Source organism: Natator depressus, chromosome 21 (genome assembly GCF_965152275.1).
Source record: "Natator depressus isolate rNatDep1 chromosome 21, rNatDep2.hap1, whole genome shotgun sequence".
NCBI classification, from domain to species: Eukaryota; Metazoa; Chordata; order Testudines; family Cheloniidae; genus Natator; species Natator depressus.
Window position 1 is genome coordinate 17,896,412 of NC_134254.1, and position 17,712 is coordinate 17,914,123.

The following is a 17,712-nucleotide window of genomic DNA, read 5'->3' on the forward strand; positions in this document are numbered from 1 at the left end:
AGGGTGACATCCCATTCTGGACCTGTTGGTGCTCAACATCTTTATCCAGGGGCGCAGATATAATAGGCCAGGGAAGGCTCTGTCTTCTCTGGCTGGAGCTGCTGCCGTGGGATGGAGGGCTGGGACTCCTCAAGCCAGCCCAGCGTTGCTGGGGTTGCTCTGGCCAGCCGGGCTGGGGCTTGGGTGGGTTGGCCGGCTGGGGCCGTCCCAGGATTGGGGCTATCTTGGGGTGGGGGTTCAGGCCAACCCGGGGCTTCTCCAGGCATGGGAGGGAGGGTCAAGGGGGTTCAGGGCTCCTGACGCAGAGGACAGGGTCTTGTGCAGAAGGGGCGGGGCTATGGGGCTAGCCTCCCTGAAGGGGCATGCCACCTGCTCACCATGCCTTTATCAGGAAATCCAAATTCTATATGGTGACATTCGCTTTCATTAGCCCCTCCATCTCCCAGGAAATCTGGTGCCCGGCACTCGACAAGAAGGATGCATACATCCACATCAACATTCATCCAGCTCACCGGAAATTTCTCCGATTCAGGGTGGGACACCACCATTACATAAGAATGGCCATACTGGCTCAGACCAAAGATCCATCTAGCCCAGTATCCTGTTGTGACAGGTTGGATCACAGAAATCCCCTTGGGGCTGCCCACTGATGTGCCAGGACTACTACTTTTCCTGCTCTGGCAACTTGGGACTTCAGTGCCCTGCCTGGTTCAGACCCGCTAGCCTGCTGCAAACCCAGACCCAAGTCTGAACCACGTCCCCTAACAGCTGTAGGCTTAATTGAAAGCAGTTTAAGAAATGTTCCTGTCTTTAACACTCAGATGCCCAACTCCCAGTGGGGTCCAAACCCCAAATAAATCCGTTTTACTCATAAATTTTTCGCCATCTATAACACTGATAGAGAGATATGCACAGCTATTTGCCCCCCCTCCCCCCCAGATATTAATACATACTCTGGGTTAAGTAATATGTAAAAAGTGATTTTATTAAATACAGAAAGTAGGATTTAAGGGGTTCCAAGTAACAGCAGACAGAACAAAGTGAATTAACAAACAAAATAAAATAAAACACACAAGTCTGTGCCTAATACAGTAAGAAAACTGAACACAGATAAAACCTCACCCTCAGAGGTGTTCCTTTTACAGACCAGTCTCTTCTAGTCTGGGTCCAGCAACCACTCACACCTCCTGTGGTTACTGTCCTTTGTTCCAGTTTCTTTCAGGTATCCTTTGGGGTGGAGAAGCTATCTCTTGAGCCAGCTGAAGACAAAATGGAGGAGTCTCTCACTGTCTTAAACAGACTTTCTCTTGTGGGTGGAGACCTCCTCCTCTCTCCTATGCAAAGTCCAGCCCCAAGATGGTGTTTTGGAGTCACACGGGCAAGTCACATGTCCATAACGTAAGTGATCTCTCTCCTGCCATCCATTTCCACCCTCTGACAAATAGAGGCTAGGGACACCATTCCTTACCCATCCTGAGTAATAGCCATTTATGGACTTAATCTCCATGAATTTATCCAGTTCTCTTTTAAACCCTGTTATAGTCCTAGCCTTCACAACCTCCTCAGGCAAGGAGTTCCACAGATTGACTGCACTGTGTGAAGAAGAACTTCCTTTTATTTGTTTTAAACCTGCTGCCCATTAATTTCATTTGGTGGCCCCTAGTTCTTATATTATGGGAACAGGTAAATAACTTTTCCTTATTCACTTTCTCCACACCACTCATGATTTTATGGACCTCTATCATATCCCCCCTTAGTCTCCTCTTTTCCAAGCTGAAAAATCCTAGCTTCTTTAATCTCTCCTCATATGGGATCCATTCCAAACCCCTAATCATTTTAGTTGCCCTTCTCTGAACCTTTTCTAATGCCGGTATATCTCTTTTGAGATGAGTGGACCACATCTGTACGCAGTATTCAAGGTGTGGGCGTACCGTGTATTTATCTAAGGGCAATAAAATATTCTCCATCTTCTTCTCTATCCCTTTTTTAATTATTCCTAACATCCCATTTGCTTTTTTGACTGCCGCTGCATACTGCATGGACGTCTTCAGAGAACTATCCACGATGACTCCAAGATCTTTCTCCTGATTAGTTGTAGCTAAATTAGCCCCCATCATATTGTATGAATAGTTGGGGTTATTTTTTCCAATGTGCATTACTTTACATTTATCCAAATTAAATTTCATTTGCCATTTTGTTGCCCAATCACGTAGTTTTGTGAGATCTTTTTGAAGTTCTTCACAGTCTGCTTTAGTCTTAACTATCTTGCACCTTGCAGTTTAGTATCATCTGCAAACTTTGCCACCTCGCTGTTTACCCCTTTCTCCAGATCATTTATGAATAAGTTGAATAGGATTGGTCCCAGGATTGACCCTTAGGGAACACCACTAGTTACCCCTCTCCATTCTGAAAATTTACCATTTATTCCTACCCTTTGTTCCTTGTCTTTTAACCACTTCTCAATCCATGAAAGGATCTTCCCTTTTATCCCATGACAACTTAATTTACCTGAGAACCTTTGGTGAGGGACTTTGTCAGAGGCTTTCTGGAAATCTAAGTACACTATGTCCACATGTCTGTTGACCTCCTCAAAGAACTCTAATAGATTAGTAAGACATGATCTCCCTTTACAGAAACCATATTGACTTTTGCGGAACAATATATGTTCTTCTATGTGTCTGACAATTTTATTCTTTACTATTGTTTCAACTTCCCGGTCTGTAATTGCCAGGATCATCTCTAGAGCCCCTCTTAAATATTGGCGTTACATTAGCATGACTCCGTTTTTACAGGCAGCAGCCATTGCCCACATGCTATCTTGAATGTCTCCAGGAAGACTTCTTATGTGGATTGAAGCCATCCAAGATCCAATGTTCATTAAGTGTTTCTTGATTGGGCACTTAATTTGCACATTCCTTTCTCAAGAAGCTGACCAAATGCTTTACTAACGCTACTTAAAAGTCAAGCAAGTACACAGCCAATATTCATAACTTCGAATACAAAAATGATACATGCATACAAATAGGATGAATAGATTCAGTAGATCATAATCTTTACAGAGGTGTGTTACATGGCATATGTAGCATGAAATATATTCCAGTTATGTCATATATACATTCGTAAGCATATTTCCATAAAGCCTTATGGGGTGCAACGTCACACCTGTCTTCCGACAGTGACCAATGGCAGGTGCTTCAGAGGAAATGAACAGAACAGGTAATCATCAAGTGATCCATCCCTTGTCTCCCATTCCCAGCTTCTGGCAAACAGAGGCTAGGGACACCATCCCTGCCCATCCTGGCTAATAGCCATTGATGGACCTATCCTCCATTAACTTATCTAGTTCTTTTTTGAACCCTGTTATAGTCTTGGCCTTCAGAACATCCTCTGGCAAGGTTGACTGTGTGTTGTGTGAAGAAATACTTCCTTTTCTTTCTTTTAAACCTGCTGCCTATTAATTTCATTTGGTGAACCCTAGTTCTTGTGTTGTGAGAAGAAATAAACACTTCCTTATTTACCTTATCCACACCAGTCATATATTTTTTAGATCTCCATCATATCCCCCTTACTCGTCTCTTTTCCAAGCTTAAACGTCCCAATCTTATTAATCTCGCCTCATACAGAAGCCGTTCCATACCCCGAATCATTTTTGTTGCCCTTTTCTGAACCATTTCCAACTCCATTATATCTTTTTTGAGATGGGGCGACCACATCTGCACACAGTATTCAAGATGTGGGAGTACCATGGATTTATTTAGAGGCAATATGCTATTTTCTGTCTTATCTATCCCTTTCTTAATGATTCCCAACATTCTGTTTGCTTTTTTGATGGTCGCTGCACATTGAGTGGATGTTTTCAGAGAACTATCCACAATGACTCCAAAATCTCTTTCTTGAGTGGTAACAGCTAATTTAGACCCCATCGTTTTATATGTATAGTTGGGATGTTGTTTTCCAATGTGCATTGCTTTGCATTTATCAACGCTGAATTTCATCTGCCATTTTGTTGCCCAGTCACTCAGTTTTGAGCGATTCTTTTGTAGCTCTTTGCAGTCTGCCTGTGACTTAACTATCTTGAGTAGTTTTGTGTCCTCCACAAATTTTGCCACCTCACTGTTAACCCCTTTTTCCAGATCATTCATGAATATGTTGAATAGGACTGGTCCCAGAACAGACCCCCTGGGGGACACCACTATTTACCTCTCTCCATTCTGAAAACTGACAATTTATTCCTAACTGTGGTGGGACAGAGCCCCACCCCCGGAGAAAAAGGGCTGAACAAAGCCTGAGAGGTTGTGCGGATCAGCAGCCAATCAGTGAAGGCCTGGGGAGAGCCAATCAGCACCAGGCTAGGTCCTATATAAAGGCTGCCCAGCTAGGGAGAAGGCAGTCATGCCCCAGCCAGCAAGGGACAAGGACTGGCTCCTGAGGCAAGGAGCAGCACCTTGGACAGAGCAGTGCTGGGCAGGCTTCGGGGAGCAGATAGGGGCTCCAGCCCACTACCTGCCAGGCTGCATAGGGCCAAAGGGGAAGTGGCCCAGGGAAACTGAGCGGGCAAGAGGGGAAGGAAGAAGGGCAGAGAGAGGCTGCCGCTAGAGGGTCCCTGGGTCAGGGTCCAGAGTAGCGGGCAGGTGGGCCTGGGCCCTGCCCCCCTTTGCACTGCACCTGGCCATTGAGGAGAGAGGCTGAGACAGACTGCAACTAGCCCCTGAGATAAGGGGCTAGACTACAGGGTTGTGGTTTGCCACCGAGGCAGGTGCAGACAGAAGGACGGCTGTTAACAACACCCCCATGCCCCCCAGCCCGGAAGAGGGTGAGACTGAAGCGGTGGGTACTGCTGGAGGGCAGTGTTCTGAAGCAGTCGAGGACTGTCCGGAAGAGGACACTGCTGAGCAGGGAGCAACGTGGGTCCAAGGGCAGCAGAGCAAATGATGGGCCCAACACCACGCGTCGAGGGCGCTCCACAGCGGTGTCAAGAGCTAATTCCCAGAGCGACCGGCAGGAGATGCCAGCGGTGGTAAGTCGAACCCCGTCACACTAACCTTTGTTTCCTATCTTTTAACCAGTTACTTTGCTTAAGAGCCTTTGGTGGGAACCTTGTCGAAGGCTTTCTGAAAATCTAAGTACACTGTATCCACTGGATTCCCCCTTGTCCACATGCTTGTTGACCCCCCTCAAAGAATTCTAGTAGATTGGTGAGGCATGATTTCCCTTGTTGATTCTTCCCCAACAAATTATGTTCATCTACGTGTTGGACAATTCTGTTCTTTACTATAGTTTCAACCAGTTTGCTTGGTACTGAAGTCAGGCTTAGTAGCCTGTAATTGCCAGGATCACCGCTGAAGTGCTTTTTTAAAAATTGGTGTCACATTAGCTGTCCTCCAGTCATTTGGTACAGAAGCTGATTTAAATGATAGGTTACAAACCAGTTAGTGGTTCTGTAATTTCACATTTGAGATACTTCAGAACTCTTGGGTGAATACCATCTTGTCCTGGTGACTCATTACTGTTTAATTTATCAATTTGTCCCAAAACCTCCTCTAATGACACCTCAATCTGGGACAGTTCCTCAGATTTGTCACCAAAAAAGAATGGCTCAGCTTTGGGAATCTCCCTCACATTCTCAACTGTGAAGTCTGATGCAAAGAATTAATTAATTTCTCCCCAATGGCCTTATCGTTAAGGCTTTAAGTTTGTCACGGAGGTCACGAAAGTCACAGATTCTGGGACTTCTGTAGTGGCAGGTGCAGTTGCAGCCCTGAGCCCCCTCCCACCTCCAGCAGCAGCGGGAGTTTGGGCGTGGCTCAGGGCTGGGGCAGGGGATTGGAATGCGGGAGGGAGTGAGGGCTCTGAGTGGCGCTTACCTCGGGGGGCACTCCCCAGAAGCGGTCACCATGTCCGGTTCCTAGGTAGAGGCTTGGCCAGGTGGCTCCGTGCACTGCCTCCGCCCACAGGTGCTGCCCCCACAGCTCCCATTGGCCTCAGTTCCTGGCCAATGGAAGCTGCGGAGCAGGCACTCGGGCCAGGGGCGGTGTGCAGAGCCACCCTGGCTGCACCTCTGCCTAGGGGCTGCAGGGACATGCTGGCCACTTCCAGGAGCCACGTGGAGCTGGGTAGGGAGCCTGCCAGCCCGCCTCTGTGAAAGACTCTGCTCTGGCAGCTCCGAGTGCCGTGGATTCAACTTCTGCCTGTCTTGCTGAGGCCCAATGAGAGAGACGAGAGGCCTTTCTTCTGGAGTGCTCCCCCCTCAATCTCTGCTAAGAGCCCACCCAGGTTGCGGCATAAAGCAAAAGATGTTTCATTTCTTTTTACTTACCCTCTGGCTGGGAGCTCAGAAACCAGAGGACCAACCGCACATGTATCACTGTGGCTGTTAAAGAGGCACTCAGTTCTCTTGGAGCGTGATCTTCTCCCATTTCCCAGATGACTTGCATGTTGGTGAAGGGCTGGGAGTCGTTTGGCAGCACTGCAAACAGCACAAGAGAAATCATCATTATTAACCATCCAAAACATCGAGTTTATACAATAGCCAACTTCATCCGTGTATCTCTAAACTCTTTCCAACCTGGATAGTAGCATGAGTTGAGGCATTGGATGGCAGGAGACCGTGTAATGTTGGAGAGAGGGCTGCAGTCAGCAGCAGAGATGATATCTGAGGCTGGACAAACTGCTGAGCACTATTTATAGAGGGACAAATGTGCTTTTGGCGAAGTGTGACATGTATGTTTATCACTATTCTGAAAAGCCGTGTCTTCAGAGTTCCTTATCAAAATATTTGAGAAGGCAGCAGGTGGAGCCTCACTTTGGCGAGGCTAGCCCCTGGCTCCACCCCTTCCGCCTGCCCCACCCCTAGCCAAAGCCTGAGACCCCCTACCTCCCCCCTGTGGCCAGAGGAGCCCCAGAGCAGCCGGAGCTCTCCCCCCAACCTGTTCAGAGGAGCCCCGGGCTGGCCAGAGCCCCCACAGCCACACCTCCCCTCCGCAGACCCCAAGCTTCTGATATGCCCCGTGCAGGTTCCAGGCCAGCTGAGGAGGTAGTATGTGTTACTCAGCTTCCCAGGTTCATCAGTATTCTCTTGGGAGTCCAGGGAGATTACTGAGAACCCAGGAAGCTGAATAGCACATACTATCTCCTCAGCCGCCCTGGAACCTGCATGGAGCATAATAAAAAGCAAATATTTCCCCTGCCAAACCGCAACAGGGGCCCTGCAGCAGCAGCTGCACTAGGGAAGGCTGTGCCTCCCCTGACCTACTATACCTGCTGCCCATGGAAGACAGGGTCAAATTCAAATAAAGCAAACCATCCCCCAAGGAAAACATGGTGCTCATGATCCCATCCTGTTGCTTCCTTCAGAAGTTCAATGGCTCTTTCTAAGAAAGCCATTAAGTAGCATTGTTTTTTATTTTTTTTAAATAAACAGTGAAGTGCACCAATTAGCTAGAACTTCCTTTAACAACAGTGCCTCCCCTTACAAAGCCAGACAGAAGCAGTCCCTCATCTGCTGCCTCCCAGTCATCACAAGTACAGTGTCCAAATAGACAGTGCTCTTGCAGGTAGGTGCAAGGCACATTACAGGTGTGTAGTTCGGCTCGTATCTGTTTTCCTTGTCTGGGGCATAGGATGCTGTGTGAACTGCCACAGAACCACAACGTTACTTATTATTGTAAAAGTGGGCACAATGGCAACACAGAAAATGTTGCTTTCACGTTTTTTTTTCCCTCTCCACTTTGGAATTATTTTCCTTATATATGGTCTCAGTCTGAAATCCCCTTGGATATGGCAAGATGTTTTTCATCAGTTCCTCCAAAAGAGGGATCCTGCACGATAATGTACCATTACCAACTTATAGCTCCTTTACTTATTTATTTTTGAGGTGGGGAGAAGGGAAGTGAAAAATCATGAAAAGTCTCAGATTCATAGACTTTTTAAGACCAGAAGGGACCATCATGATCATCTAGTCTGACCTCCTGCACATCGCAGGCCTCTGGCTGAGTTAATGAAGTCCTGAAATCTTGATTTAAAGATTTCAAGTTACAGAGACTCCATGGTTTGAACTAGAATAAACAAGCAGGTGACCCATGCCCCACACTACAGAGGAAGGTGAACCCTCCCCCCCCCCCCCCAATATGGTGATCAGTTAGACCCTGAGCATGTGTGCAAGACCCATCACCTGGACACTTGGGAAAGAATTCTCTATAGTAACTTAGAGCCCACCTATCTAGTATCCCATCTCTGGCCACTGGAGATATTTGCTAATAGCAGTTGCAGATGGGCCTACGCCATTGTAGGCAACCTCATCATACCATACTCTCCATAAACTTGTCAAGCTCCGTCTTCAAACAAATTAGTATTTTTGCCTCCACTATTCCTCTTGGAAAACTGTTCCAGAACTTCACCCCTAATAGTTAGAAACTTTATAATTTCAAGCCTAAACTTGTTGATGACCAGTTTATATCCTTTTGTTCTTGTGCCAGCATTGACCCTTATCTTTGCTCTCTATAAATACATCAGAGGGACAAACACCAGGGAGGGAGAAGAGTTATCTCCCTTCAGCCTTCATTTTGTTAGGCTAAACAAACCAAGCTCCTTAAGTCTCTTCTCATAAGACAGGTTCTCCATTCCTCTGATCATCCTAGTAGCCCTTCTCTGCACCTACTCCAGTTTGAATTCATCTTTCTTAAACATGGGAGATCAGAATTGCACACAGTATTCCGGATGAGGCCTTGTACAATAACAACAATTATCCATCTCTACTGGAAATACCTTGCCTGATGCATCCTAGGATTGCATTAGCCTTTTTCACGGCCACGTCACATTAGCATCTCATAGTCATCCTCTCTCTCCTCCTCTGCTGCTTCCAACTGATAAGTCCCCAGCTTACAGCAAAAACTCTTGTTGCTAGTCCCCTAGTGCATGATCTTGCACTTTGCACTATTAAATTTCCTCCCATTTCTATAACGCCATTTTTTCAAGGTCAGCCAAATCTCCTTGTAGGATATTCTGGTCCTCTATATTGGTTATACCTCCAACTTTGTGTCATCAGCACATTTTATTAGCTCTATGTAGCTCAAAAGCTTGCCTCTTTCAGAAACAGAAGTTGGTCAAACAAGAGATGTTACTTCACCCACCTTGTCTCATTAATGAAAATGTTACATAAGATTGGTGCCACGCCCAATTCTTCAGGAACTCCACTAATAACCTCCCTCCAGGCTGACAGTTCACCTTGCAGCATGACCCATTGTAGTCTCCCCTTTAACCAGTTCCTTACCCACCTTTTGATTCTCATATTGATCCCCCTCTTTTCCAATTTAATAATTTCCCATGTGGAACTGTATTAAATGCTTTAGAGAAATGCAGGAAGATTAAATCTACTGCACTTTTCCCCCCTTGCCACTCACATCATTTTGTGCTGTACCACCACTTTAGGAGGCCTGGGAGGGTTATAGCAGTATTATGATGCATCCACACGGCCCTTACACCAGTTTATCCCAGGAGGAATAGAGTAAAGGTGATTAAAAAGCAGTTTAGTTGTTTTGATTGAAGTGGTGAGATAAAGCAACAGAAGGCAATCATACTCTGGGGGAATTCTGTGCCACTGTGCATGTGCAGAATTCATGTCCCCAGCAGATTTCTTTGCTTCCCCACAGAAAAATGAATTCTGACAGGGAAGCAAAGGGAAGCTGCAAGAGCGGTCTTATGCCCCTCCCTAGAAGTGCGGGTGCATCATTTCAGTTGCCTGGAGCAGCCAGCAGAGAGGTAAATCACTGCAGGGCTGGGGACACCCCAGCCGGTTGCTCCTACCCTGCGCTGGGCTCAGCTGCTAATCCCAGCTGGGCTGGGGGGAGGATGAGACTTCCTCTTCCCCTGCAAGGAATGGCCAGGGCTGAGGTTGAGTCAGACCCACCCCCCAGAAACCTGCCCCAGCTGCAGGAAGCTCTGTATGCCTCCCCCTGCTTCCTGCCCCCATTGCTCCTCAGCTGCAGGGCAAAGGGGTGACTGTACAGGGAGCTGCTGCCCCTTCCACCCAGCCCCTATGCATCTGGACCCCCAGAACTCCCAGCTGAGCCCCCCCCACACCCAAACCCCCACCCTGCTGAGCCTTATTTCCCCCTCCCCTGCATCCGGACCCCTGCCAAGCCCCTCTTTCCCCCCCCCCCGCATCCAGACCCTTCACTCTTGCCCCCTCCCCCCCCACACACACACAGAGCCCCAAACAAACCCCAACCCTGATGATTCCCACCTTCACCCCACACCTGGATCACCCTGATGAGCCTCCTGCACCTGGACTGCCACCCTACTAAGCCCTAACCAGCTGAACCTAGACCCCCACTCCACCAAGCCTCACTTCTTCAGCACCCAGACTGCCCCTTGCTGAGCCCCATTTCCCCCCCCCCCCCCCCGCCCAGACCCCCTCAGATGAGTCCCAACCTCCTTCACCTGAGCCTTCCTGCAGAGTCCCATTGCCACTGGACCCAGATCCCCACTGCATCTGGGCCCTTCAAAGAATGCGGCACCCTATATCCCCACACAGAGCCCTCTCACCCCACACCCAGGTCCCCCCATACTAATCCCCTCCACACTTGGATCCTGCCAGGCTGAGTCTGCCTGTCCATGCCTGGTTTGGGGCCAGGGTGGATGTGTGTGTGTGTGACTCTGTCCTTCTTGCTTTCTAGCTTGGCGCAGCTGGTGCAGAGGAGCAGGTCGCCAGGTGTTTCCCTTGCGCTGGGTCAGGTGCTGAATCCATGACCTGGGGGGATGGGGGTGATTGCCCACGTCTGTGCAGCCAGTGGCATGTGCTCTACACTCCCATGTGGAAGCCTCTGCATTTATTATTGACAAATAAAATATTCAGAATTTTGCAGAATTTCAGAAGATTGTATGCAGCATTTTTTTTTTAGTACAGAATTCCCTCAGGAGGATGGTCAGTGCATGCACCCAAAGCTGTGCCTGCTAGCCCAAAGATAGGCCTAGCACTGTGCCTTCACTTCTGGGACTTGTCTGGAAAAGAAACTTCTGGGAACTGAGTCCAGGACTCTCAATTCCCACTGCTGGGCTCCAGTCACTAGTCGGCGCTGCCCAGCCAAATCACCTCACAAACCTCTTGATTAAGCTGTGTCTCAACTAGATTTTAGTAAATACAAAACAAGTACAAACCTTCAGACAAAAGGAAAGACCCAGAGCATCCCCTTCCACGCAGCCCCACGGCTGAGCCCACGTGCCCCAGGCATCACCAAGAACAAAACAGAACAGGTGCCCTGCTCTGCCCTCTGAGAGAGGCTGGATATGGATAGGCACCTCTCAAACTAACCGAATCCCAACAGACCCACCCACTGCTGGCCCTGGCCCTGCCCTGGAACCACCCATCACATGTCACCTACCCTTACCCCATAGCCGCATGCCCGTGACCCTATGCCATAGCTCAGCCCCCCTCTTTGACCTCATTCCACTTCTAGCCGTAGAGCTAGGGTGACCATATGTCCCGTTTTGGCCGGGACAGTCCCTTTTTTAAACCCTGTCCCGGCCGACCTGACTGTTTTGGCAAAGGTGGACATTTGTCCTGTTTGCCAACTTGATCACTGGGCAAGAGCGAACAGGACAAAGGCCCACTTTGGTCAAAGAAGTGGGTTGGGGAGGAAGGTGGGGGGGTGAGCAGCGATGCCATCCCCCACGGGGGCAAGGCAGGGGGCAGGCCGGGCTGGGGTGAGCAGCGACACCAGCCCCATGCAGGGGTGCGGGAGGGCTCGAGCCAGTGACTCGGGCCAGCCCCACCCAGGGGAGAGGAGGGCTTGGTTGAGGGGCCTCGGGCCAGCTCCGTGGGGGGCAGGAGGGAAGCCGGGTTGGGGGGGCTTGGGAGAGCCCCGTGGGGAGGCGGGGGGGCAGAGGGTATGGCCAGGTGGGGAGGGACTGGGGCCAACCACGGGGGGACCTGGGGGGTAGCCAGGTGGGGGGCCCGGACCAGCTCCGTGGGGGGCGGGAGGGAAGCCGGGGGGGCTCCACGCTGTGTCCCGTTTTCCCTTTGGGAAATATGGTCACCCAGCGCGTAGCCCCCCGTGTGGCTTTGACGTCACCACTCAGCCCTGCTCCGGGAGCAACCCCCCCGCGTGGAACCTTCGCCCCGCCCCGGGCCCCTGTTGCGCGCGCCGAGGCGGCACTAATGCGCCTGCGCGGCCATGGCGGCGCCCTGCGCGGAGATGGAGCCGGGCGCGGGGGAGCTGGTTTGCGCGCGGGGCCGCAACCGCAAGGCCGTGCTGTGCCAGCGCTGCGGCTCGCGCGTGCTGCTGCCCGGCGCCGCCACCTTCGCGCGCAGAGAGGTGCGGCCCCCCCCGGCCCGGCCCGCAGCGCCCCCCTCCTCCTCCCCCCGGCCCGGCCCGGCCCGCAGCGCCCCCCTCCTCCTCCCCCCGGCCCGGCCCGCAGCGCCCCCCTCCTCCTCCCTCCGGCCCGGCCCGGCCCGCAGCGCCCCCCTCCTCCTCCCCCCGGCCCGGCCCACAGTGCCCCCCCCTCCTCCCCCCGGCCCGCCCCGCAGCGCCCCCCTCCTCCTCCCCCCGGCCCGGCCCGGCCCGGCCCGGCCCGCAGCGACCCCTCCTCCTCCCCCCGGCCCGGCCCGGCCCGGCTCGGCTCGGCTCGCAGCGCCCCCCTCCTCCTCCCCCCGGCCCGGCCCGGCCCGCAGCGCCCCCCTCCTCCTCCCCCCCCCGGCCCGGCCCGGCTCGGCTCGGCTCGGCTCGCAGCGCCCCCCTCCTCCTCCCCCCGGCCCGGCCCGGCCCGCAGCGCCCCCCTCCTCCTCCCCCCGGCCCGGCCCACAGTGCCCCCCCCCTCCTCCCCCCGGCCCGGCCCGGCCCGGCCCGGCCCGGCCCGCCCCGCCCTCCTCCTCCTCCTCCTCCCCCGGCCCGGCCCGGCCCGGCCCGCAGCGCCGCTCCCCAGCTGCAGCTTTCTCCCTTCCGGGGCGGGCTCCACCCTGCCCGTCAGCCGGCCGTGCCCGGGCAGCCCCCGATCACCTGGTATCCGCAGCGATTCCTGATCAGCCCCTGGCTCTAGTCCCCAGCCCCACCGGTGCCCCCTTCCTGCTTCATTGTCCTTCTTCAGACACGTCCTCGTCCTTCAGACCCCGCTCACAACGCCCCTGACTGGGGAGGCTGTTGGTGTCCCCAGACCACTGCGGTGCATCGTGACCAGGCTTGGCTCCTGGTTTCTTGGCTCCTTGTGCTGCCCCCAGCCCCGTGCGGGCTTTTTTCTTATATTTATCTCTGTGTGTCTCTGCGGCATGTCTCTTAATCTGTGCCTACTTGTGAGGCAGGGCTGTCTCTTGTCCTTCGAGTCTGCTCTGCAGCTCTGGCTGCACTGGAGCTGAGCCTGTACAGGTGATCGCTGGTGTTTGTAAATGGTTCCTGTGTACAAATGGCTAATGCCATGTTTTGTTCCTTGACAGCTTTTCCTTCCCTCCATGAAGAAGAAGACAGCCCTGCTTGCCAGCAGCTCTCCGGATGGGGACGTGCTCCAGGATCACTGGCTTGTAGATGACATGTTTTCCTTTGAGAATATTGGGTTCACCAAGGACGTTGGGAATGTAAAGTTCCTCATATGCGCAGACTGTGAGATCGGGCCAATTGGCTGGCACTGCCTAGATGATAAGAAGAGCTTCTACATAGCCTTGGACCGTGTTTCTCATGAGTAGCATCCTCAGTGGAGCTCGGACTCTCTGTGAGGCCATCCCAGCTGGCAGCCAGGATTCCTCAGTACAACCATTCCACGGCTCTTAACATGTACCAACATGAAGCCAGAGGCACCGGATTCATCTTAACAGCTTATTTAAAGCAATAGGCAATTATTACATTCAGTGCATTTCGGCTTCATCTGGTCCTTCCTCCCATTGTAACATGGGGATGGCGATTCCACAGTCTTCCCATTTCTGATTTTTAGTCCTAACTCATGGGCAGTCTCATCTTGGTTCCTGAAGTATAAAATGTGAGCATAACTCCTGTCACCGGATGTTTTTCCCACAGAAACTCATGGTTTGTTTTTTAATTTTAAATTTTGACTGGAATATGGAACATTGCGATTTCAGTGAACAAGCTTTCTTCAAAAGGGAGGAACAAACTCGGAACTGCACCTTTGAGAGGACAGCTAGGTAGACAGAACTTTGCCCATTTTCTCAGGCATTTTATCCAGTTTTAGTGGTTTCTCACTATATTTTGGACTACAGGGTTTGCCCTTCATGCCACATGTAAAAGTTTACAGCCAGGGCAGCTTTCTCCCCCCTTTTAAAAGATTACTTTCCCACTTGCATTTACAGTTTGAATTGTTCATGGCCTGGCAATGAAAGATGGCCTGGGCTGGCACTGCTGTGGAGGTTTCATTTTTCAGGAAATATGAGGGTATTTCCTGTGTAAGATAAAATCTATAGTCAAATTGCAAAAAGTAAATGTACTTGAACTGCTATAATCAATATTCATGTTCAATTAAATTTATTCCATGTTTCTCAGTGTGATGTTTGTATTGTCTTTTGTCTGTAGAGACTAAAGAGGGAGGACAGTAAAGTATACATTTTTGCAAGTTATTATTGCTTGCTGTAGACTGACTGGTCACACTGCAAGTACATTTGATTAAGACTCAGCTGAGAAGTTTATTAAGGTCTTTCCAGAAATGTGATTATGAAACTTGCTTAAAATTAGAACATGCTGCCTTAATACAAAAGTCAAGTTCTTAACATACTGTACAGTAGGGGTTCTCAAACTGGGGGTTGGGACCCCTCAGGGGGTCATGAGGTTATTACATGGGGGGTTTCGAGCTGTCAGCTTTCACCCCAAACCCTGCTTTGCCTCCAGCATTTATAATGGTGTTAAATATATTAAAAAGTGTTTTAAATTTATAAGGGGAGTTGCACTCAGAGGCTTGCTATGTGAAAGGACTCACTAGTACAAAAGTTTGAGAACCACTGCTGTACAAGGAAAAAAAATTGGAAACTGAGTGTCAGCAAATATGGTCCTTGGTATAGACCAGATAATTACAAAAGTTAGCTCTTGGTGAGAGGGACTTGAAATGCATTTGTTTTAGCTAAAAATGCATCATGAAGAATCGTCTTTTTAAAACTTCATTAGCTTGATGCATGTGAAAGCATTGGACTCTGTGAGTTAAAAGAAAAAGAAAACAGCATGACATATCTGAATAATAAAGAAATGTGGCACCTTAGAGACTAACCAATTTATTTGAGCATGAGCTTTCGTGAGCTACAGCTCACTTCATCGGATGCATACTGTGGAAATTGCAGAAGACATTATATACACAGACACCATGAAACAATACCTCCTCCCACCCCACTCTCCTGCTGGTAATAGCTTATCTAAAGTGATCATCAAGTTGGGCCATTTCCAGCACAAATCCAGGTTTTCTCACCCTCCGCCCCCCCCCACAGACAAACTCACTCTCCTGCTGGTAATAGCCTATCCAAAGTGACCACTCTCCTTACAACCTGCATGAAAATCAAGGTGGGCCATTTCCAGCACAAATTCAGGTTTTCTCACCCCCCCCCGTCCCCCCCACACACACAAACTCACTCTCCTGCTGGCAATAGCTCATCCAAACTGACCACTCTCCCCACAATGTGCATGACAATCAAGGTGGGCCACTTCCAGCATAAATCCAAGTTTAACCAGAACGTCTGGGGGGGGTACGAAAAAACAAGGGGAAATAGGCTACCTTGCATAATGACTTAGCCACTCCCAGTCTCTATTTAAGCCTAAATTAATAGTATCCAATTTGCAAATGAATTCCAATTCAGCAGTTTCTCGCTGGACTCTGGATTTGAAGTTTTTTTGTTGTAAGATAGCGACCTTCATGTCTCTGATTGCGTGACCAGAGAGATTGAAGTGTTCTCCGACTGGTTTATGAATGTTATAATTCTTGACATCTGATTTGTGTCCATTTATTCTTTTATGTAGAGACTGTCCAGTTTGACCAATGTACATGGCAGAGGGGCATTGCTGGCACATGATGGCATATATCACATTGGTGGATGTGCAGGTGAACGAGCCTCTGATAGTGTGGCTGATGTTATTAGGCCCTGTGATGGTGTCCCCTGAATAGATATGTGGGCACAGTTGGCAACGGGCTTTGTTGCAAGGATAGGTTCCTGGGTTAGTGGTTCTGTTGTGTGGTATGTGGTTGTTGGTGAGTATTCGCTTCAGGTTGGGGGGTTGTCTGTAGGCAAGGACTGGCCTGTCTCCCAAGATTTGTGAGAGTGTTGGGTCATCCTTCAGGATAGGTTGTAGATCCTTAATAATGCGTTGGAGGGGTTTTAGTTGGGGGCTGAAGGTGACGGCTAGTGGCGTTCTGTTATTTTCTTTGTTAGGCCTGTCCTGTAGTAGGTGACTTCTGGGAACTCTTCTGGCTCTATCAATCTGTTTCTTCACTTCCGCAGGTGGGTACTGCAGTTGTAAGAATGCTTGATAGAGATCTTGTAGGTGTTTGTCTCTGTCTGAGGGGTTGGAGCAAATGCGGTTGTATCGCAGAGCTTGGCTGTAGACGATGGATCGTGTGGTGTGGTCAGGGTGAAAGCTGGAGGCACGTAGGTAGGAATAGCGGTCAGTAGGTTTCCGGTGTAGGGTAGTGTTTATGTGACCATTATTTATTAGCACTGTAGTGTCCAGGAAGTGGATCTCTTGTGTGGACTGGACCAGGCTGAGGTTGATGGTGGGATGGAAATTGTTGAAATCATGGTGGAATTCCTCAAGGGCTTCTTTTCCATGGGTCCAGATGATGAAGATGTCATCAATATAGCGCAAGTAGAGTAGGGGCGTTAGGAGACGAGAGCTGAGGAAGCGTTGTTCTAAATCAGCCATAAAAATGTTGGCATACTGTGGGGCCATGCGGGTACCCATAGCAGTGCCGCTGATCTGAAGGTATACATTGTCCCCAAATGTAAAATAGTTATGGGTAAGGACAAAGTCACAAAGTTCAGCCACCAGGTTAGCCGTGACATTATCGGGGATAGTGTTCTTGACGGCTTGTAGTCCATCTTTGTGTGGAATGTTGGCGTAGAGGGCTTCTACATTCATTGTGGCCAGGATGGTGTTATCAGGAAGATCACCGATGGATTGTAGTTTCCTCAGGAAGTCAGTGGTGTCTCGAAGGTAGCTGGGAGTGCTGGTAGCGTAGGGCCTGAGGAGGGAGTCTACATAGCCAGACAATCCTGCTGTCAGGGTGCCAATGCCTGAGATGATGGGGCGCCCAGAATTTCCAGGTTTATGGATCTTGGGTAGTAGATAGAATATCCCAGGTCGGGGTTCCAGGGGTGTGTCTGTGTGGATTTGATCTTGTGCTTTTTCAGGAAGTTTCTTGAGCAAATGCTGTAGTTGCTTTTGGTAACTCTCAGTGGGATCATAGGGTAATGGCTTGTAGAAAGTGGTGTTGGAGAGCTGCCGAGCAGCCTGTTGTTCATATTCCGACCTATTCATGATGACAACAGCACCTCCTTTGTCAGCCTTTTTGATTATGATGTCAGAGTTGTTTCTGAGGCTGTGGATGGCATTGTGTTCCGCACGGCTGAGGTTATGGGGCAAGTGATGCTGCTTTTCCACAATATCAGCCCGTGCACGTCGGCGGAAGCACTCTATGTAGAAGTCCAGTCTGCTGTTTCGACCTTCAGGAGGAGTCCACCTAGAATCCTTCTTTTTGTAATGTTGGTCGGGAGGCCTCTGTGGATTAGTATGTTGTTCAGAG

The 17,712-nt window shown here is 50.2% G+C and overlaps 2 protein-coding genes and 1 long non-coding RNA gene across 4 annotated transcripts in view; all 3 read left to right on the forward strand.

Moving 5' to 3' along the window:
- KLHL12 (kelch like family member 12) overlaps positions 1–1,377 on the forward strand; it is a 106,778-nt gene extending 105,401 nt beyond the window's left edge. For both annotated transcript variants that reach the window (XR_012636001.1, XR_012636002.1), the window contains exon 12: positions 1,213–1,377. The gene's annotated coding sequence lies outside the window, so the exon portion shown is untranslated. The remainder of the gene's footprint in view (positions 1–1,212) is intronic.
- Positions 1,378–4,878: 3,501 nt separating this feature from the next.
- LOC141975758 (uncharacterized) lies at positions 4,879–10,833 on the forward strand. The gene is made up of 3 exons (XR_012636003.1): positions 4,879–5,017; positions 9,648–9,756; positions 10,674–10,833. It is a non-coding gene; the product is annotated as an uncharacterized LOC141975758 (long non-coding RNA).
- Positions 10,834–12,170: 1,337 nt separating this feature from the next.
- RABIF (RAB interacting factor) lies at positions 12,171–15,179 on the forward strand. The gene is made up of 2 exons (XM_074936380.1): positions 12,171–12,311; positions 13,424–15,179. The coding sequence occupies exons 1-2, from the start codon at positions 12,171–12,173 to the stop codon at positions 13,667–13,669; spliced, it is 387 nt and encodes a 128-aa protein (XP_074792481.1). The 3' UTR covers positions 13,670–15,179.
- The last annotated feature ends 2,533 nt before the right edge of the window (positions 15,180–17,712 follow it).